The following is a 24128-nucleotide window of genomic DNA, read 5'->3' on the forward strand; positions in this document are numbered from 1 at the left end:
ACTGTGGGTCATATAAGCAGTATAATCAATGTTACACTACATGCACAATTTCCCAGTTTGGTGATTCACCAGGTCCTTCACTGGTCATTTTCATGAATAACTACACTCTGATCACAAAATTTAAAGCGGTAAAAAAGAGTAAAGGTACTTAAAGCACGGGAACATTTAAATGAATTCCTTAGGGAAATTCCTGTTGATACTTGTACAGTCATGGGCATGTCTGGGTTGTAACAATACCACTGACTCTCAACAGAATCGTCACAACCCAGAAGTGCCCGTGGACTGTACAAGAGCTCTTCTCCAGGCTTCTTGGCAAACAACTCAATCACTTGATCATGAAAATTAGGTTTCTTGTTCAAAGATTTCAATTTTCCTTTATTAAAGGGCAAGGTTCAGCCTTTTCAGCATTATCAGCAATGCCTTTTCAGCAGGGCCGGCGGAAGGAGGAGGAGTGGGGGGGGGGGAGCGAACCGTGCCACCGCCCAGAGCAGTAAATTTTCAGGGAGGCAAAATTTGAAGAGAAGAAAAAATAAGCCTATTGAAAACTTGAAAGTTATTATATTATATTATACTATACTATAACTTGGGAGTTAATATATGCCAACCCACATTTTTGATGGAACATATCAGTAGTCTCACTTAACCCGAGAAAGCCCATGACTTTATTTCTGTGAGTTTTGTGATCATATTAACAGGGTTTATTGGTTTTGCATCAAAATGGAATAAAATGAAGAAAAAATAAAGATTTTATTATCCTGCTCGAAAATACAGGGGTGGCACCTGTAGGTGACATTGGGCATTCAAGGTACCAAAATGAACATAACGTGAAACTTATACCATGGAACATCTCTGTTTTATACCTCCCTTTTCATTTTTATGTAACACAGATGATATTAACAATGTCAGAACTTGACATAACACTTTACACTTTTTCCTGTTCATGTACGTGCATGAAATTCGTACCAACAGTGTATGTGTAATGCTACACCGCACCTCATACATATTATCCGTGTCCTCTTGTGGCAGTATTCACATGTTCTTTGAGAACACTCTACCTGTACATGTTCGGCAATGTTGATGTCTTGTCTGACTTCATTTGGTACATGCAAGGACACAGAACCAATTTGGGGACTTCTGTAAGGAGGGTTTCCATGTAAACGGCAGTATGATTCCACCAGTGATCGTCGGAAATCACAATATGTCACATTTTTGCCATTGACTTTCTTGAAAATCAACCATGCATTGTGGCATGGTGCATCTATTCCAAAGGCAAACAAGGAGAACCACCACTTTTTACCCCTGAAACTGACCCTCAAGGAGTGAATGTTCTGGTCGAAACGATCGACGCAACCCATGAACATGCCCTCCCGATTCCACTAGCATCAATTGTTGTCTCTTCAATTGTTGTGGTCTCTTGTAAATCATGATAACTTCTTGTGACAACTTCCACCTCGGCGAGGAGCATTGCTGGAGGAAGGCGATTGACATCTGTGCAATTCTCATCCCCACTGTCTTCATTTGTGAATCCATCATCATCCGGTGGGAAAAGAACCTCATCAATGGCATCATCAATTTTTTGAATAAGTTCTAATGCTTCATCCAAATTCAACCTGAAATGGTTGTAGATTCCAAGTTCAGAAATGTGTATTATTTTTTTATTAGTACTAGAGTAATACCACAACATTACAGTGTATATCAGAATAAGATACTATAGCATTGTTTTGCCCCCAAGATTTATCATTATTATTGATGAGGAAAGCATTTTCTTTGTGTTTATTTTTCAAGTCTCAATGTTTTTATTCTTGTTTTTACAATAATTATAAATCATTACTCACTGGAAGACTAAAATGATTAAAATTACATTTTATTATTATTATTATTATTACATCATTGTTACAAAATTATATTGTAATTATATTATTACTACAATTATAATTATTAAAATTAACGCTAAAATGCAATTATGTCCTAGTCCTTTATCCATTTATGACTTTCAAAGCCCAATGTCACCTACAGGTGACACTACAAATTTATTCAACAATTACACCAACTTATTGTTCAGGGAGAAAATTTATATTTACCAGACAAAACCTTAAACCTTTAAGAGTAAGTAAAAGTAATAAACTTCTAATCATCTTACCATTTTGATGTTTTTGAATGTCCTTCTCCAGGAGCAGGTGATGTGTCGTCCTTCCTAAGGGCAGCCATCTTTACTTCAATAGTTCCAGAAAGTTCCACAAGATGTCCCTCAGTTCAAAAGTGCAACAATTCAGTTGAGAAAAAGTGAATGAACAGTTTGACATAGAAAAAATATATGCCCGGCCACAGCATACAATAAAAAAAAATATTAAAAAGCTGTCACCTACAGGTGACATTGGGCTTTCTCGGGTTAAAACCACTGAGTGCCACAAGACAAGGTGGGAAAGCAGAAATGCTTTAACTCCATTGAGATATCAAGTGGGAGAGGTTTATGATGCGCTCCTTCAAATAATTGGTGACGACAAAACTGTCCAAATGGTCGTACATGAAGCTCAGTATATTGCAAACCAGTTGCCTGGCTTTATATTCCTTTGCTCACTAGTTATATGGTATGATTTTTTATTCCATGTAAGGTAATGAGCAAATGTCTTCAAAACATTAATCTACGATGTGATAGATGCTGTTAGATGATTCTTTGCAAACATATTAGCGCTTTGAAAAAAGCAGGAGTGATGAAAAATTCCAAAGTTTTTTTAGATGGCACTTGGCAGCCTGGCAGGGCCTCCCTCCCTATACTCGTGGAGGCATTGGGGGGCGGCGACCTGTGAGTCCTGGTTGATGAGAAAGAATTGGCATCGAATTTAGATATAGATGATCCAAAGATAGGCAAAACTGTACAGGACCAAAATCGAAAGAAGAAGCATTTTCAGTATGATGAAACTGTTGAAGATCCACAAAAACAGTACAAAGTTGATTCTTATTACCAGGTCCTAGATGATTATGTTAGCTCTAAGAGAAAGATTTGAGCAGTTTAAATATCATAGAACAAAAAGTGCTTTTGTCTATAATAAAACAATTACACCAAAGGAAACCTTAAACTGATAAAGGGTCATGATTTTGCACCTAGTGTGAGTGTAGAATTAATTAAGTTTGTCGGTAACCGTGGAAAGTTATCTTGGATCAGGAAAGAATTCAGACCTTAGATCACCCATGCAGGAGATCTGGGAATATTACATGTAATTCTTTTAAAAATCCAATCTCATATCACGGACCTACAATGTTAAACATATGAAGTCAAGCCTTCATTTCTTTCCTAATACTTGTTACATTTGAGATACGTTTAAGAGAGAGAGAGTGAGTTTTCATAAGATATAATAATAATATAAAATTAGTGTCGCATTTTTTAAAGTTTAACTGTGGTCGAGCGATATAACCTTTTGTGCTTAATAGTATTGAAATAGCGTAACAAGTCTCATTATTTTATAGCTTGATGTTTTACTTATGAATATATTGTAATGATGTAATGATGGGTGGGGGGGGGGGTTTGAAAGGGAGCGACAACTGCTGCCACCACCCAGGGTGGCAAAATGACTAACGCCGGCCCTGCTTTTCAGTGGACCACAAGGACAATGCAGATAGTCAATTTTCTGTTTGAGAGTTACACAAATAATTCTTAAATTCTCTGTACAGTTGAAAATGTCCTTTCACTAGAGGCACTTGTTGGTTGAATTGTAACCACAAGGCTAAATAGTTAGTACACTTGCAGTAAGACATCATTAAATCTTGGAAATAATATTCAGTCCGTCTGTGAAATTTCTTGTACTAAACAATTGTACAATCAACAAGTCTTCAGTCATGCAACTACATTCATTTTCAGTTGAGAAATGATGAGCTAATTATATATAAAATTTATTGCTTGGAAAATTTTATTAATAGTTTATGAGAATGTGATTACAATCATGCCATGTCTGTGCTGATCAAAAATACTATCTCACCCCCCCCCCCCCCCCCACCACCACCGCGCACATGTATGTATGCGGACATGTGTCTAAAAATACAAAACTAACAAATTGAAAATATTTAGATGTGCCGTTTCATAAAATAATAGCGCCTGAACTTAAACAAATTTGTATTTTTTTTACACAGAATGTAATTTGTATTTATAATCCCTTTATATGATTTCATGCTTGAAGGGTAGTTGCATGATATGCTAATGTGATTGTTTTAATAAATACTTACATATGCTGTTTTTCATTTTCCAGAGTGACTGGTTTGGCTCATGCATTTTTGACAATCTCCATCCAGAAGATGTGGAGAAAATCAGAGAACAACTGTCAACTCAGGAACCCCAAAACACAGGCCGGATCCTAGACCTGAAAACAGGAACTGTGAAGAAAGAAGGCCATCAATGTAAGTTTCAACCATTCTCTACTTTATTTTTCAATAGGTGAATTATTTTAGAAGTATCATGTTGAAATCATATATTAGCAGAGACTATCTAAAGACCATTTTATCATGTACTCATGTTGGTCTCATCTTGTTTTATAAAAATTATAAAAATTAGTCCCTAAAGTATTTTTTAATATTTATTTTTCAATCAACCATGCTACAACATATCACATGATGTATTGAAATATTTCACATACTTTTTCATGGTTTTCATCTCTCATCAGTCTTAAGAAATAAATGTGTATTCTTCAGGACCATTAGGCAGACAGTAAAATTATGCAAGATTTAAGAGATAAAAATCTTCATTTTGTTGTATTCATCCAAGACTATTAGAAGGGAGAACATTGGGTGCATGCCTGATCATGTGGTCCTTCATGAAAGCGTGATTCACTAGGCAAATATATAATTTCACGCCATGGTTTTGCAGCAGAATCTACAAAGGAATTATGTAAGAAAAAAGAGCCCTCATTATGCCCAGAATCTAGTTGGGACTGTCTGTACAGATTTACTTAGGATCAGAGATAATGCATGTCCTCACAATTGGATTATACAGCTATTAACACATACTGTATATTGCATCAGTAGTTTTTAGGTCATCACATTTTGCTTTGAAACTGAACTTTCGTGTAAAATTTAAGTTAATATTTATTTATTTATTATGCAAGATATAATAGAATCCTCCAATATGATTAGTTTCCACACTGACAAAGAATACAAAAATAATTTAGAGCAAATAGGCATATCAGTATTGAATCTACATACTATTGAAATTGCCAATTAATGATAATCAACAAGGAATAATCAATGATATCTTCACCAGCCGCAGTGGTCTAGTCAGTAGGGCATCTAACTGCCATGTGGGAGATCAGTTCGGAATTTTTCCGACCTTGTCCCCACATAAAATGCCTCTGGGGCTCACCCAGCTTCAAATCAGTGTGACCTGGAGTAAATGCAGTCAGAGCTGCTGGTGATCACATCACCTCCAAAGTGGCCAAGATTGAGAATGTGATGAGCCCTACCCCCACATCCCCTAAATGTGTCTTATGGCACAGTGCTATATACACAGGGAACTTTACCTTTACCAATGATATCTTCAATTACAGTGCCAATTATGTTTCATATTCATTTACACAGATGAGAATTTTATATACTCTTTTCATTATGGAACAAAATAATGTTCCTCAATGACTGTGGTATAAAGCCAACCATTTCAGAGGTGCCCTTTACCCCCCCCCCCTTTGCACCATGAGGTCTATTGAGCCCTTATTGGCACCTCTGAACAGAGTCTTTCAAAACCTCATCAAATTTCCCAAATATCAAAGTCCTTCTGCAACTGATATTGAATGTCCCAGTCACAGAATGGCTGTTGATTAATGAATATAAATAGGGAGTGTCCACTTCACAGAAGAAAATTTGCAATTTTTTTTCATTTAACTAAACTTTTTGCTGCTTGTAATTGTCTTGAATATAAATGTACAGGGTGTTGCCATAAAACACCAACATTTTCAGTGTGTAGAGGAAAGACAATTTTTCTTAGTTACACTTTGTTTATTGAGGACCATTTTAATGCCATGAAGTGTCCAAAAACTGCATTTTCTATCCTGTATGTATCCAACCCATGGAACAGCTTCATACTTGCCACTGACATTTATTTCTCCTTTTGGATAAGACTAAAAGTGGTAGTATCCTGCCAGCAGAGATGCCGTCAAGGTGAAGTCACACATTAGTGTGCAAGAGAATCATACTCCAGAGATAGTCCTTGTCCAGTCTATTTGCATCAAACTACAAATTATGTTGCTATTTGACAGAAATAATAAATGCTGTGCCACGTAATTGCATACATATAGCATACAAAATTCTGTTGTGTGAGGATTTGTAGCATCGAATGGAATAAAATGTTACAAAGAAAAGTAGTTTGCAGTGCCCTCCACATACTGTGAAAGTTTTTTGTTCAGGTATGGCAACACCCTTTATATTCCCTTATATAAAATGTGTGGGTGTATGTTTACAGCATATACCTGCCTTCCCCCGAAAAAAATTCTAAAAACACCTATGGATGTTCTTGTAAAAATAAACATATTGCATTTGTATCCAATTAGCATAAAATACATGTTACGGATTTTTTTGCAGCCTCTATGCGCTTATGCATGGGATCAAGAAGAGGCTTCATTTGTCGAATGAAGGTTGGTAGTGTGCAAGCAGATGGAATGACAGCTGGCCATCTAAACCGTCTCAAGCAGAGGAATAGTCTTGGCCCCTCCAGAGATGGGCAGAATTATGCTGTTGTGCATTGCACAGGATATATTAAAAACTGGCCTCCTTCAGGTTAGTGTTTATTATTATTACATTATTGTTAGTAACTTGATAATGCATGGATATGCTGTCATCATCATCATCATCATCCTTCGCAACATCTACACCATTTTCTTATTGTTTACTAATTTATTATCAAAATATGTGTTCATGTTGCTAGGATGAACAGCATTCTCAAATTGTATTGGAGATGTTTTTATTTTGTTAATTATTACTTGAATATTATTTGAAATCTGTGGCATGAAGAATTAGCTCTTTCACCTCCAGAATGAACACAAATTACAACTGGACATAGTCGCACATCTCACATAAAAATGTTATATCACAGGCACTAATAACTCAGATGCCATGAATCGAAGACAGATCATTAACAATTCCATTCTGTTTATTGTGCTTGCAAAAGTGTAAAGTGACAGCACTAAAGAGAAATTAAAAATGCTGTTTCATTGACACTTCCAATTAAGAAAGAGATGAAATTGAAGTAAAGAAATAAATGTATATCATCAAGGCTTGTGTTTTAGCCTCCTTTCACATAAGGCAGTCATTGGCCTAAACTTTTCACAGGACATTGTTTTAAATGAAGGCTTTCATACACAGCAACTGCTGTCTGCAGGGTTAGAATCAATTGCTTGTTCAGGCAACCAATTGTGGCAACTGCCATTTGCCGCAACTTGAGCAGGACACTGATCAAATTGGAGTTTTCACATGTGAGCATTAGTTAATTGTAATTACTTCAGAGTGTTGGTCCCACTGTACCCTTGTTTACACGGTTCTGCTGCAATCATACAATGCCTTTCTCATTTCATAAACTAAAAAAAAAAAAAAATGTACATAATTTGTATTCATGTCCAGATATTATTAGAGTGATTAAATCAAGAAGACTTAGGTGGGCAGGCCATGTGGCACGAATGGGAGAGGAGAAAAGAGTTTGCATGATTCTTGTTGGGAAACCTGATGGTAAGAGACCAGTTGGTAGACCAAGACGAAGATGGAGGGATAATGTTGAGAAGGACCTAAAAGAAATTGATAGGGATGGAAAAGAGTATATAGATCTTGCTCAGGATATGGACAGATGGAAGGCCTGTGTTGCTGCAGCCATGAACCTTCGGGTTTAAGAAGGCTAGAGAGTTAGTTAGTTATTGTTGCCCCTTGACATCACATTTCCATATTTTGTTTCAATAAAGCATTGGCAGATGCAAGTAAATCCACAATGTGATGTTTCATATTCACAGTAACTTGTGTGAAACAACATAAACGACTGAAACAAATAACCATACTCGCATATGGAACATGAGATCAAGAAGAATAGCAAAATTGTGTCTAGCATGGTATATTCGAGTGAAATCTTTTTGAAATTTTCTGAATTTCTCAGTTTGAAAAGAATCATTGAAATATTTGTGAGAGAGAATAAACAGATTTGTAACCTGTTCAGTGGTCAGGCAATTTCATGTGATGTTCAGACCCAAGATTCAATGGCTCACCCATTATCATCTCTAGGGCATAGGGCATGGAGCCAGGCTGCATCTTCATAAATCTAGCTGCATGAAAGGTCTAATTAAGTGCATGTTGCTCTATTTTGGCAACAGGATGCCTCTGTGAAATAGGACTTGTGGGAATTGTTACCTTTTCTATCCTGGTGATGTTTACAGACACTTAAAAAGGGGGTTACCTCTGCTATGTATGCATCAGTACCTTGATTTCCATGTGATTATATTTGTTGTCCCTAACTCAGCATAATAGCTCTGCAGCTCCATTACAGATAGTGATGGGAAATAGTATTTCAATCACAGGACTCATCAACAAAAGATAATTTTGGATATGTTTACACCTGGTTAAAAAACTATTTAAAAGTAAAGTTCTTTTTATATAATCTTAAATTGAACAAAAATGTAAAATTGTATATTAATGAGATTTGATATGAATAGTATTTACATTGTAAATTCTATTATTTTTACCACATGTCTCCTTCTTTCCAGTCTATTATTATTGTTGCATTTTAATAAAAGAGTGGAAACTAAGAGAGTTTGTTGTAAAATATCACTATATCACAGACTAAATTTCTTTGAAGTGTAAGTTGCATTTTTCTGAATGAAAGTATTGACATCATGTTTCTTTTAAAGAAATGCAAGTTAGTTACACTTTCATACATTGTATTGAATAATTTTAAATTTAAAAAAGAGAGATGATTAAAAATAATCTACAGAACGGCAAATTAAAAATAGTGTACAATACCAATTCAAGAGCTCAGTTTTATTCCCCTGCTAAGAAGTACGTATGTTCGCAATAACAAGTGTGTATGTATATATGGTATGTACTATCGTTTGACATACTTTTCACATCTTCAGTGAATACTGTTCTATCATGGATCACAGCAGTCATTTTCCATGTAAATATGGATGCTTAAATTACAATTTAGTTTCACTTTAAACAGAACATTACTTACTTAATCTGCCTGGCATCAAGAATAAGGTAACATTCTTGTTAAGCCTTGAGTAAGCAATATTTTTTTCTGTAAACTGAGTCAGTTGTTTCAGAGGTAGAGTTTTCCTGAGAAATCTCTTTACTACATGCCTTTAAAAATATGCACTCATTGCACTAGTTTGATTTTTGGTTTAAGTCCACTTTATGCACAGATAAGCTTATTGGAACTGGGCCTATAGTTTAAAAAGTGGGATCTGCAACACCATCGGGGAGTGAGGGTCTTACTTATTCAAGAATATGTAATCTTTTGCATTACCACATTCAAGATGCAGGTCAAATTTTCCATACTAGAAATTAAAATTAATAATTGACTAAATTATGCCAAAAAAATGCAAATACATGAAAACCTCACTTCTAAATGATCATACGAATAAACCACCAGGCATCCAAGATAAGTGCCTGCACTTCTGTAAATATGATATTATTTGCACCAATCTATTTTACTTATTCTTAAATAATAGTTTCATATCTTGTGGAATAATTATGTGACAAATGGGAATATAAATTTAGAAATTCGTTGTATAATGCTAAGATAATTAATGCACTAATTTACTGTACATGTTTTCCCATTTTTGCCATATAGGTTTGTACTGTTTTTACACCAAATTACAGAGAATAAAACCACATGAGAAACCATCCAAGCAAAGAAAAACTTGCAAAAGGCACCATCATGTTCAAAATTTTAACACTGTCTTCAACCGAAACTAAAGTACCACCTCCACAATTTTTCAGTGGGAAAGAACAAATTTATCACATACAATTGGGCATTTTTATTTGACCCAAGATATTCGTTCTGTTTATTTTTCAAAAATAGAAAGGAAAGAATCGTGTAATGAAAGATGGAGACATGGTGGTTTTCCTGGCATCTTTTCTACTGCTTTGTCACCTTGTTAACTCATGTTGTTTATTCCCCTCCCATATCTGGCTGCAGAAACTGACATGTTTTCTGCTGCCGCTGTAGGTGTGCAGATCGAGAGGGCAACAGATGATGAGGGACACCCGGCCTCCCACTGCTGCCTTGTAGCCATTGGTCGACTACAGGTGACATCAACTCCTAACACAAGTGATCTCTCTGGATCAAATTCTTCTTCAGGTTAGTATACTTTCATTTTTATGGTAATATTTTTTCATTATATTATCTTGTCAGAAAAGTTCCAGACTAATGTTATAAAAAATAATATGTTTATCTCTCCAACTAATGGTCCTTGGTCCTGTCAAAGTAGTCCCCTCCATTATCTATACACAGCACCATTTCTGGAGGTCTTGGAAGCAAGCAAAGAAAGCCTCTTCTGGGATATTTCTCAGCACATCTGTTGCATTTTGGATTGATGGAATATCTTGATGTCACTTTCCTTTCACACAGGAAAACAGGAAGAAATCACACGGATGCAGATCAGATGAATATGGAGGATGTGTAAGAGCAGGGATACAATGTTTGGATGAATATTTCTGTACCAATACAGCAGTATGGGGCCTTGCTTTATCAGGCGCGTCGCCTGATAATGTTCACATGAGCACGTGAACACTCATGTATATGCTTTAAATTACGTACATATTAAATGCACACACACATATTTATTCGAAAAAATCCTTCTTTGATGTTAGAGTATATACACACAATTTACTCTGACATGACGTCTTTCGAGTCTGATAACTTTTTTAGATAGTTGGTAACACTGACTCCCACGGTGTTCCACGGATTGCGATGAACACAATTGCTATGCATGTTGCATCAAACTGGCAGCGAAGGTGCTGTTGGCCACTATACCCTGAAATGTTCACTGCGCTGTGCGAACACGGTGGTGCGAGCCCTGATGCAAGCGGCAATACTTCTTGCATTCAGCACCAGACCGCAGCATATACAAGGCATGTCTTGGGAGACTCAAGATGGTCTGCGCTACATAGATGTAGAATTTAATTAGAATTATTTATCTTGATATCGTTATTAAGAGCATTGTGCGTCGGTGTGTAGCATTTAATTACTTGACCCACAGTGAGAATTTATTTTGTGTGTAATATTTAGACCTCAATTGTAGGCTTCAGCCGGCCGGTCATTCTTCAGGAGCGAGTTCGTGTGCAAATGTATCTATTGCAAACAAGACTACTTACTGATTTGCCCGAATAAGTGACTAAAGAACACACACACACATACAATTTCTTTAGCCAGTTATTCGGGCAGATCAGTAAGTAGTCTTGTTTGCAATAGATACATTTAAAAAATATATAAATATATCTAAAAGAGAATTGTTATTCTTTTTTCATCGGACAGTTCTTGTAATTGATCAATTCACTCGAATGCATGGATGGGTAAAGGACACATCCTGGGCATTTTTTACCATTTGCACATATACAAGCGACTCTCTTCCAAAAGACTGCTTCTGGAACGATTCGTTTCGTGCAATGCATAAGATCAAGGATGGTAAATATGTTTGATTGATTGATTTGGTGTTTTAAGTCCTCTTTATGCACAGTAAGGCTAATCGGGATTGGACCTACAGTTTTAAGTGGGATCCGAATCACTATGTGCCTCCACCGGGTGTCGAACCCGAGACCCCTCGATTACAAGGCAACAACGGGTAAACATGTTAATGATGACAATGAACAGATGTTACTATATGCTTTAAATCAGTGGTTCCCAAAGTGTGTGTCACGGCACCTTGGGGCACCGTGATTGACTTTCAGGGGCACTGGTTGAAGTTCCAATATTTTCACTGAATTGTTAGTCAATGCTATGAATGTCACTGAATTGTTAGTCAATGCTATGAATGTTTCAAATATGTGTGCTTATTTAGTACATTTTTCCATATAAATTGTTTCTGAATTTGAAATACGTGTTTAATTTTTAACTTAAGGCATGCAATCTTACAAGTAACTGAGCATTTAAAGTGTTGGGGGGGGGGGGCTGCATTCTGGGTGCCACGGAAAAATCTTGAAACACTAAGAGCGCCGTGAAGCAGAGAAGTTTGGGGACCCTTGCATTAAATGGTCGAAAATCAATCTCTCTGAACCATGGCAAAATGACGCTAGGAGGAAAAATACGAAACACAAGGGAAGAATGAATATGAGCAATGTTACATTGACTGACACTTCAATCATAAGCATCGCAACTGAGTTATTCTGTATAATACCCGAATATCTTAATACACAAAATACATTTTTCTGGACTGGACGCATCCTCCCCACTGTCCTGCTAACGATGTACGTGTTTTCAATGCTGAATTAATGTCCTTGGTTAACGTATGGTCCGTGTAATAGAAAGTAGATTGCGAAGTATGGTAGTCTTGCGTTGTACATACCTGAGATTGCATGTTATATGTAATTAGTTTGCACTAGCCATTACTAATTGTAAATTATGTAATTAAAAGGGTGTTAATTGAATAAAAAAAATCTTGCATTACTTCAAATATAGTGTGATTTTGGGGGGAAATTGTTGAAAATAAGTTGAACTGTTATTTTAATTTTTCAATTGAAGATGAAGTTACAAGGGAGAGAAGTAAATCTCCATTGAGTATAAAAATTTTATTGTGAACACCCGTATGTGAACCGCACGTGATGCCACTGTCCATTATCATGCAAGAGGACCCATTGCCCAGATGCCTACAGGTTAGGTCAGGGACGACAAATTACTCATTTCAAAACCTCACTGTAAAAGTTGTGGTTCATTCTCTGTCCTTGAGGCTGAAATTCATGGTACACCACACCTCTTGCAACAATCAACATTTATTTTTGATGGTTGCCACTTCACTTTGTTTGAGACTGGTGAACCATGACCTCACTCAGGGGTGTAGCGAGACTCGTGGGAACCCTGGGGCAGACTACACAAGTGGGGGGGCCCCCCAGTTACTGCTATTATAGTCATTGAATCTTTGAATACAAAAAAAATGCTTAATTTTAGCATATGGGGTAATAAACAAATATAATTCCCTTGGTTGTGATTAAAGCTGTATTTATTTGTTTTTAACAAATAGGGGAGACCGGGGTAATTAGAACATGGGGTTATTGGAACATGTTAATGTAGAATAATTTAAAACGAAAAGACTGGTGTAATAACATTTCATACCTATGTACCTACACTAAACCTACATGCAGAAAATTTGTTATTGGAATAACTACACAAAAGTAAGTTTTATTTGACTTTTATTATACACCTGTAAAAATGATGTGACGCATGCTTGGTGTTTCTCTGCTTCTGCATATACTGGATGTGAATGAAAGAACCCTTTCAAAATTTTCTTCACCCCTATAATAAAACATAAGGACACACATCATTTCATGTGAGTTTGGTTGTCTATGGGCAATTTGCCTGGTTTTTATAAGCAAAGTTCTTATTACCCCAAAAATTTCTGCAAATGGGTTATTAGAACATTGCGTAATTTGCTTGATTTCGCTTGGGTATACTAGATTGTACATGTAACTATTAGAAGTTTTTTCTTTACTACATTGTAGAATGGCCTGTAACCTTTCAAATAAATCATAGAACACTGATTTTCATTCACACATATTTGCTTCACAGCTGGGAAATTGAACTTTATGAAAAAAAGACGTTAACTTGGGATTTTATTTAAACAAGCATTGATAACTCCAGAAGAAGTAGAGCTATTGTGTTCAAATTTGCAGGGTAAATGGGACATTTATATATGATGTTCGTATTACCGCAACAGCAATCTAAAGCTATTCAGTTGAAATTTCTAACTTATGTTCCATTAACCCCAAATGGGGTAATTGGAACAATTTTATGGTGTCATGACAATTTTTTTTTTTTGGACGAGTATTTGCAATGCAGGTATGGTCATTATTTTTTTCAAAAATATGCAAAAGATGTCCTTTTAAATGGTAGAAATTTTTAAAAAATCCATCAGTAACTTTCTGAGTAATTTACAGTGGAACTTCTACAGGCTGTTTCCTGTTCTAATTACCCCAGTCTCCCCTACTAGAGACTAATAATAATAGAGTGAACAGTAGCACGTACAACATGGCCACTACACTGTTGACTTCCACTGTAGAAGAGCAACGAAGTGGTATTCGTTTTTGTGGTCAGAGGGAGTGAAACCTTCTGAAAACTACAGCAGAATGAAGATTCAGTACGGAAACAATTGTTTAAGTCAGGGGAAAGTGTACTAAATTAACAGATTCGCTGATCGATCTGCTGTTTCACTGCCTCGGTTGCCACGCAAACTGGCCTCCCACTAAGATGTTCATCACTGACACTTCGTCTTCCATCATTAAATCTTTCCACTCACTCATACACTCTCCCCTGTCTTACACAATTGTCTCTGTACTGAACCTTCATTCTGCTGTAGATTTCAGAAGATTTCACTCCCTCGGACCACAATAAACGAATAACACTTCGTTGCTCTTCTACGGTGGAAGTCAACAGTGGAGCGGCCATGTTGTATGCGCTACTGCACAGCCGCATACTGCTTGATCATCATGACACCTTTATGGCATGTTGCTAAGGAACCTCTTTGAGTGCCGAAACACAAATTTTCATTGTGCATAAATCTCCATGAAGTTTAGAATAAAATTCCTGTTATTTAATGACTTCCCTCGTACATTTTTCAATTTGTTTACCTGATATTAAAAGCTATGAATTTTAGGTATTTTCATAAATGGGTGTCTTCTTTTTTATTGCCATCTTTTCCTCTGTTCACATTGAAACCTTGATTTTATGTTTTTCAGGGGAGCAAAGTGTAAGAACAAAAATACAGGTAAATGTAAAATATGGGCAAATTTTATAATACATTGCTTAATTCAAATTCTGAAGATTTATAATTTGTAAAAGTGGGAGGTGATGAGCACCACTAACACCCCCTTCCAATGGGCAGCCCACTGTGGGGAGAATATATCACTGATTAATAAAACATTGATTGACCATGTGGTTCCATTTTAGAGGTTATGTCAGAGGTCCAGATCTTAATATAGCACTTGAGAAGTGTTATAGCCCTACACATGCATACCCATGGCACAATAAGATGGTATGCATTGTCTGAACATGAAGTTTGAGCATTCAAGCATATCTTTTGAAACTGTGGTTCAGAAACAGCCTTTACTGGGGACTGGATTTTATACAATTGTATTAAAGGTTAAATAACTATTTTCCCGAATGATATTTCAGTGGTGTTTGTTCCACAGTTAACTTGCGATTGGTCATGTTTGCTTGAGTGATGCCGTCGGTCACAGGTAATGCCAAACTTCTTTTGTATTTGTTTATATTCATTAGTCTTATCCAGGGAGTCGTAACGTACCCAATTTGCGTTACACGGTACGTTCCATTTTGTAGGAGGAAGAGTATGGTTCCACTGCTGGTACCCATGTAACGTAACGAAATGCAATATGTTATAGATTGACGTTACAAGGAACGTAACAAAATGTATTATGGTAGATATTAACGTTATAAAGGAACGGAACGAAATGAGCACATTGGAACATAACGTAATATGCAATATGGTATATACTACCGTTACAAGGAATGTACACATTTGTAGTAACGAAATGCAATGTGGTATATACTAGCGTTACAAAAACGTAACGAAATGCAACATGGTAGTAAATAACGGTACATAGGAACGTAATGAATGCAATCCTCCGTAACGGAATGAAGTGAAAGGCAAAATGTTAATTAACGTTACATAGGAATGTAGCAACATGTAAACCACTGTAGCGGAATGGAACAAAATGCAGTTGGGTACATACCATCTGCATAAGGAACGTAAATAAATTCAGTATGGTAGATGTTAACGTTACAAGGAAAGAACAATTCACAAATGTTAGCTAGTAACGTTATAGGCACGTGACAAATATAATCTATTTAACATCAAGGAAGAAAAAGCCAAAATCTCTTACCTTTCTTTTGAACATTGCGAAAAATAACTCAGTATATCGTATGGGATTAATGTGAAATAGCCGTTAAAAATATGGTTGTTTGTAAAAAAATGAATTTCAACCAGGGTTGTTAAAAGGTCAGGAATTTTAAATCAATTCAATTCCGGTTCAGCAGGGAATATTAGCAAGCATAAATGGATCTGGACCGTAAAGAGCCTTTTTATGTTTAAAATATTTCAATTCGTTCCAGGAACCTTTTCTCCGGATCAATTGAAATACGGCACAGGGACCTTCTTTCCGGATCAATTTAAAGACGGTCTAAGTTCCATATTGAAATTAAAGAATACGCAACTTGGACCGAATTTAAACTGTGCGATAAAAAAGATTCCGGTCTTGTTGCGGAACCCAATAGAACCCATTAGAATTTATGGGTTCGTGGACGTTTTTAACAACCCTGATTTGATATTAAATTACATTTTTGGCTCGAAATTGAATTAAGCGTCCAACTAGTGTAGAAATGAGTAGCAATAGGCGTGCGAACGGGGTGCAAGGGGGGGGGGGGCAATGCCCCCCCCTAAGCATGGACATCTGTCGATATTTTAGAAGCAGGGAAATATGCCATGGAGCATATTAACCCGATAATAGTGTTGCCCCCTCAAGAAACACCACTTGTATTCGAAATTATCGCATTCCTGCATCCCCATTATAATAATTAATGTAAATTACTATTACAAATCAAATTATACGTGTGAAATATATACTTTTAGCTGACATTCGTTTTCTAAAGGGGAGAGGTGGCCATCCTCGCCCCCCCTTCCAGATTTCCATGCCCCTATATTAATATACTTTAATCCAGAAATTTAGGGTAGAGGAATCATATCGCCGCTTATTAAACGATATTGTGCTCTTGAAGAAAATGAAGTATTTTGAAGCCGATGAAAGTTCACAAAGGAACAACGGCGGAAGAAGGTGCAGTGGCACAACCACAGGGGGCAGGGGAGATTAGCCCTCAAACTTGTACAGAAATCAATTCTAGGAGGTAAGGAAGGCAAACATTGGACTAAAGAAAGAAAGGTTGCAGAATCTAAGAGTAGCAAGACAAAAGGATACTCAAGATGGATTTAGTTTTCACGTCTTTCGTGCACTATTTCTTCCAGACGGCCAAGAGCACCTGCAAGGGGGCACAGAGGGGCAATAGCCCCCTCTCGATTTCTATCTTTATACAAATTTAAATAAAGTTATATAAACTTGGACAGTTGCTGCTGCTTACGGTGTAAGTTTTGCCCGTGTAAGGTAATAAATAGATTTATTATTATTGTTCATTTATAAACACACTGTATATGAGTCATTGTGAATTCGAGTCAATTTAAACATTTTGCGTTGTTGCGAGATTATCTATTAGGATAACATTTGGACATAAATAATCTAAGTAGAGAAAATGCAACTTGTATATCAAAATTGCCATGCCCATCTGAAAGTAGTGTTTAGCACGTCACATTTCAAGTATATGATTGATTGATTTGGTGTTTTGAGTCCACTTTATGCACAGTAAGGCTAATCGGGACTGGACCTACAGTTTGAAGTGGAATCCGAACCACTTGTGCCTCCACCGGGTATCGAACCCGGGACCCCTTGATTACTAGGCGACGACGCAACCACTGCGCCATCGGGGAGGCCATTTGAAGTATAGTCCATGATTGTATCTAGTATATGAACGAGATGTGTCCCTCCTCTCAAACAATACGTGGCTTGTCCCCACCGAACGAAGTGTGTCACTTATAACTTAAGTTTCCGAAAGCAGGCATGAACAGAACAAATAATAATCCTGAGAAATTACAAAAATTATAAGCCAGTTCGTGGCCGGGAGTTATTGATGGTCTTCCCCCACCCTCAACCTATCCGCTTTAGGTTCCGGGTTCGAGTCCTGGTCTGTAAATATATGTTTTAGGTGTCTCTTCATCAATTTAATCTATTTATCATCCATCTTCATAGTTTCGATTAATTATAAAAGTGACATAAAAGCAAAGCAAAATAAGAACAAAAAAAGTAATTGCAAAATGACTACAATGTCAGAACTACATTTGAAAAATAAAGTGCGAGCAGAAGATTCATTTTCAAACAGGTATTTGGGTAGAATTGTGTAGACAGACAGCATGCTCCCGAAAGTTGCCAATCCACGTGTAGCATGACCTTCGATACTGGGGTTGCGCTTTTTCAGGAAAGTTTTCTCGACCCTCCTCAGGCGTCTTATCAAGAATGCCTCGGTGTTCGCAGCATTGCCAACTTATTTTCCGTCGGAAAAATCTTTTTCCTCCTATTTAATCTGCGGTTGGCTGTACAATACAGCATATTAAACAAGATACAACAACTGAATTACGGCGAAGTAGGTTAGAAACCCTGCGTGCTCAAGAGCAGCTTCGATAAGGCACCTGCATTGTTTCGAGCTGAACCAGGAAATGGGCGTTGTTTATTCCCCAAGGCCATTCCGTAAAACTAATGCCACAAGAAGTTTTCTGTGTGGATTTGAGAGCATGAAATTGTAGGTTGATGATAGTACTACAAGACGTCAAGTGGATTTTTTTTTCTGTTTCGTTATTTTATATAGCTTTGCTACCTATATAGTTTGAATAACTAATCAATAATTTGATGAGCAGACAAACACGAAGAAGTCGATCCCGTGGCAAATTAGTTAGCGTAATACACTGCGAAGTCTAATGTCGGATTAGAAAATATGGATGGATAGGTCATTTGTCTTTATACCACTTCCATCACCTATCACATCCTTTACCATCGCGATTAACCGAAAGTGGTAGACGCGATATAAAAATAGAACCTTTGCATGAATGTCCGAAAGAGAGGCAAAGGCACGACCCACCTGGAAAATGAAAGTCAACCAAAAATTATATATACAGTCATGGCCATAAGTATTCATACAAAGGCATTGTCTGAATGAAACATGTTATTATACAAAGAAGACCGTAAAGGCAAGTCAAGTCTGTAGCACATATGCTCCATTGGAATGACACGAATAGAAACGCAAAGCAACTGTGTGCATACAACTGAAATTGTCATGAGAAATGTGGGTAATCCTTAGAGAACCTGCTTTCTGGATGGTCATAAGTATTCATACGCCAGGTTATAAATCCCAAAAAAAGTTCGTGAAACAACCGTTTCCATCATTCTGTGCCAGGTATTTATTTACTGCACTTGCATCTGTGTAAGGAAGTGGTTGGTTTGGTGTTGGCGTGCTGCAGGAAGTCAAATGGACCGCAAAGGGAAGGAAACCACGATCGAAGAGAGTAGAATTATGATATCATTATACCACAATAAGAAATCATATTCTGAAATCGCAGACATAGTTGGGAGACTGTGCAAAGAGTCATCAAACGATATAAAGACACAAAAGTGCTGATAAATAGGGAAAGGGTTGGGCGTCCTCAGAAACTTACTTCGAGATAGAAACAAGGACTGTTGAGAACGATAAAAAAAAAAAAAAAAAATTAACATCGTCAGCAGTGTCGGCACATGTTCACGAACACCTGGGAAAACAAGTGTCCTCAAGAAGTATTAGAACGCCTTTCAACCAAGCAGGGTACAGAACTAGGGTACCTAGAAGGAAGCCATACATCAGTAAGAAGAACAAGAAGGCCAGATTAACATTTACAAAGGAGTATGTGAGTAAAAGTTTGGACTTCTGGGATAAAATGTTGTTTACGGACGAGAGTAAATTTAATATTATCCATAGTGATGGTAGAATTTTGGTGTGGAGAAAGCCCAATACTGGCTTGAGCCTCGAAATCTCTTGGCTACAGTTAAACATGGACGTGGTGGCGTTATTGTCTGGGGCTGTATGTCAGCCTCAGGTGTTGGAGAACTCGTCTTTATTGAGGGAACTATGGATAGATTTGTCTATTTGGATATTTTGAAGAACAATTTGCAGCAGAGTATCGATCATTTGGGTCATGGGAATGATTTTTACTTCCAGCAGGACAACGACCCTAAACATACAGCTCAGATTGTCAACCTTTGGTTGTTATATAATACTCCCCACACACTCAAAACTCCACCTCAGTCCCCCGACCTTAACCCCATTGAACATCTTTGGAGCTATTTGGAAACCAGGCTCCGAAAACATGACATAACAAGCAAGAATAGACTGAAAGAGGTCATTTTGCATGAGTGGCACAATATTACATCTGAAATAACCACGCCTCTTGTTCATTCTATGCAAAAGAGACTGACAGTTGTTCTCCATAACAGAGGAATGCATACTAAATTATAACGACATGGTATTTGTTTCTTTCTTTTCTTCAAAGTGAACTTTTATGTTGGTGTATGAATACTTTTGTCCAGCCAAAGAAGCGGGTATTGAGAATGTTTTGTATTTTATTTTTCTACAATCAGCATCTGATATTTATTTTTGTTGTCAATATATTGTTTGGTGCATACATGGTACAGCATTAACAGTTTTGACTTCCTTATTGTTTTCCTAGCTGCTGCAATTCGTCCTTTCTTCCTTTCAGTTCCACTGTATGATTACTTTTGTCCATCACTGTATCGCGCAATTGCATTTTAGCTACAATAACATATGTTAATTATTGCATGAACATGATAAATTCAAATTAAAGCAATGGTTTTTGAGGAGGCAACACTGTTATGGGGGAACATGCACCTTGTTTGCCCCCCCCCCCCCCCCCGCTTGGAAAAAACTACCTTGCTTGCCCCTCCCTGAAAAAAAAAACAGGGATAGGAATTCCTCTTATTTTAGATTTTCTCAAACTAATTTCAAGTATGTGGTGAAAATGCCTTCTATTTAGTATGAAAATCGTGGTTTTTAGTTTGAATGGTTTTTCCTAGAGACGATATGAGGCGTTGCGGATACCAAGGGCGAACTCAACAAACGTACATTGTGAGGGAAATGCGTTTCAAGTTGTCAGGCACAGTTCGAGCTCCACAAAAACTTGGTAACAGTAGATCGGAATGTTTCATGCGTGATTTTCAAAGTTTTTTATGGAGTTCACACTGTGTCTGGCAATTTGAAATTCATTTCCCTCACAATGCACTTTGTTGAGTTCGCCCTTCGTATCCGCAACGCCTCATATTTTAAATTACTTTGAAGCATTTTGGACCATTTTTATTTTTATAAGCAACTGCATTAATTATACATATGGCAGAATGATCTTAAACATGAAACTCATTGTTTCTTCCAATGATTAACTGTTCTCTTTGCCTTTCATTACGCTAGGTCACTCAGCCGCTATCTTTGTTGTGAGCCTAGATTAAGTGTGATTGGAGCTTATCCTCTATGCTTTCTTCATACAGCATGGCTGTGGGCTACATGTTTCACATCTTAACACAACTTCTTTCAAACATCACATATTAAATGTATTTCACCTATCGTCCTACGGGAATCAGAGGAACGTAACTACAATAATGCTGTTTTCAGTTTTGTTAGAAAAAATCCTCTGAAGAGTATTTGGAGTAAATCGACATTTTTCCACTTCTAATTCTTATCTGTAAGGCGGAGTCACGTTTAGGAGTCATATTCCTAAGAATACATTATTTCCTCTCCTATAAATTTTATAAATTGGAGTTAAGTCCCTCTGGTTCTCACACACGCTATCTGCTCCTATTTTCCAAAATTTGGCACGTTAGGTATTACACCAGCTGTGTCATTTGGGTATGATACATTTTTATTATATGCCTGTGGAGATTCCAACAGTGTTCTCGGCTTGCGAGCCAGGTTATATCGGCGTTAGCGTACAACGTTTGGAGCGCTTACATTACTCTCATCAGGATGCTCTCTACCTTATGGTGGGAGCAATGTATGCGCCCGAAACACTGGACGCTAACGCCGATTTAAGCTGGCTCGCAAGCCGAGCGAGAACACTTCGCCAGGAAAGCTACACTTTTTTACCCATGAAGATTATTGTCCGTGGCCTGCAAGCAAGGTTCTTGTATGTGTGACTTTTCTGTTTCTCAGACTACGTGTGACTACCTACAAATTATGTGAAACAATAACAAACAACTTCCCGACCGATTTCCAAGGCTCGTTCCACCCTAGCTACAAACTACCACTTCGATCACTGCATGCACGAGTGAGTGGTGGTATTCGCGTGTCTTCCCTTTAATGCAAAACCACAATTTGCTCCACAGTCGCTAAGATATTCGAAAGCAATACTTGTGTGTTAATTTAAATTTTGCCCTGTTCATTCATCTATACAGTATTTACTACTTCCAAATTTGTGTGCCTGTCTTGAGTTTGCATTCTCGTGACTGCTGCCATATTGCGTAGATGAAAGAAAAACACACTCAATATACCAAAATTGCTTGTATGTAGACATCAGACGATAAGAGATGAAACAATTGCAGCCTACAATTTCCCTCAACCAACTACAATTACTATCTGAGTATGAGAAACCACTTGCATTCGATTCCTGGTGGAGGCACAGTGGTTTATTTCCCACTTTAAACTGTAGGTCCACTCCCAATTAGCCTATCTGTGCATACAAGTGAACTTAAAACAAGACAAACTTTCATTCTAACCTCAGGCACTTGTGGGAGCTGCTTAGAAGTAGTATTGTTGCTGGCATGGTGGACTTCGGTTCTTACTTTTGCTTTTAACAGATACATACATTTTGAATAATAGTGAAATCAAAGTAATCGATTATTTTACCGAATGACAAAGTTATAATGGAATTGTGTTATCTCCATTACAGAACAACTACCTAATCTCATTCAATTCCAGTGTTCTATCTGGTAAATAGATATATCAACCTTTGCAATGATGTAAACTTTCAGTGCAATGGCGACAAAGGTCCAATAACTATAATGTCAAACTTTAAAGGTTTCCTGACAAAATGAAAAACGGACAGATCATTTACATTCTCAATGGACATGTTGAAAAAAAGACTAATATTCATTTTTTAATTTCTTTTTTAGCGTAGGTAAAAGGAAGTCACTTGAAAAAAAGTGGGAATATAATCAAGATGTCCATCAGCTATTCATTGATTTCAAAAAAGCATATGATTCGGTCAAAAGAGATAAATTATATAATATATTAGTCGAGTTTGGAATACCTAAGAAGCTTGTTAATATGATAAAAGTATGCACAAGTGAAACAGAAAGTAAAATTCGTGTGGGTATTAATGGGTCTGACAAATTTCCAATTCATGATGGGTTAAAACAAGCAGATACATTATATCAATTGCTCTTTAATTTTGCCTTAGAATACGCTGTTAGGAAGGTAAAATAAACTAACGAAGGACTAAAATTAAATGTTGTGACTCAGTTGTTAGCATATGCAGATGATGTAGACTTATTAGGGGATGATATAAATACAATTAAGAATAATGCTAAAATATTTTTCAAAACTGCTAAAGACATAGGTTTGGAAGTTAACAAAGAGAAAACTAAATATATGCTTACAGGCCGAAACCAAGTGTTAGGTAATAATCAAAATATAATTATTGATAACAACTCGTTTGAACCAGTTTCCAACTTCAAATACTTAGGAGTAATATTAACAAATGAAAATTATATTAATATAATAAAAAGTAGGCTTAATTCAGGAAATGAATGTTACTTCTCTCTTCATAAACTTTTGTCTTCTCATTTAATATCTAAGAAACTAAAAGTTAAAATATACAAAACAGTAATTTTGCCTGTAGTATTATATGGGTGTGAAACTTGGTCCCTTACATTGAAAGAGGAACATAAATTGAGAGTATTTGAAAATAAGATCCTTAGGAAAATCTTTGGACCTAAAAGGGATGAGGAGACAGGTGAGTGGAGAAGGTTACATAATTTAGAAGTACATAATTTGTATTCATGTCCAGATATTATTAGAATAATTAAATCAAGAAGACTTAGGTGGGCAGGCCATGTGGCACAAATGGGAGAGGAAAGAGGAGTTTGTTGGGAAACCTGATGGTAAGAGACCTGTAGGAAGGCCAAGACGAAGATGGAGGGACAACGTTGAGATGGACCTAAGAGAAATCGGTAGGGATGGAAAAGAGTATATAGATCTTGCTCAAGATAGGGAAAGATGGAAGGCCTGTGTTGCTGCAGCCATGATCCTTCGG

At 36.9% G+C, this 24128-nt stretch overlaps 1 protein-coding gene across 4 annotated transcripts in view; it reads left to right on the top strand.

Moving 5' to 3' along the window:
- Positions 1-24128, top strand: part of tgo (Aryl hydrocarbon receptor nuclear translocator homolog tgo) — a 316871-nt gene that overhangs the window by 260362 nt on the left and 32381 nt on the right. For all 4 annotated transcript variants that reach the window (XM_083130983.1, XM_083130982.1, XM_083130981.1 and 1 more), the window contains 3 exons: positions 4242-4389; positions 6559-6753; positions 10184-10315. In XM_083130983.1, coding sequence (XP_082987109.1) covers positions 4242-4389; positions 6559-6753; positions 10184-10315 — 475 coding nt within the window. The remainder of the gene's footprint in view (positions 1-4241; positions 4390-6558; positions 6754-10183; positions 10316-24128) is intronic.

The sequence above is a fragment of the Lepisma saccharinum genome, chromosome 11 (assembly GCF_977018435.1).
Source record: "Lepisma saccharinum chromosome 11, izLepSacc3.1, whole genome shotgun sequence".
NCBI classification, from domain to species: domain Eukaryota; kingdom Metazoa; phylum Arthropoda; class Insecta; order Zygentoma; family Lepismatidae; genus Lepisma; species Lepisma saccharinum.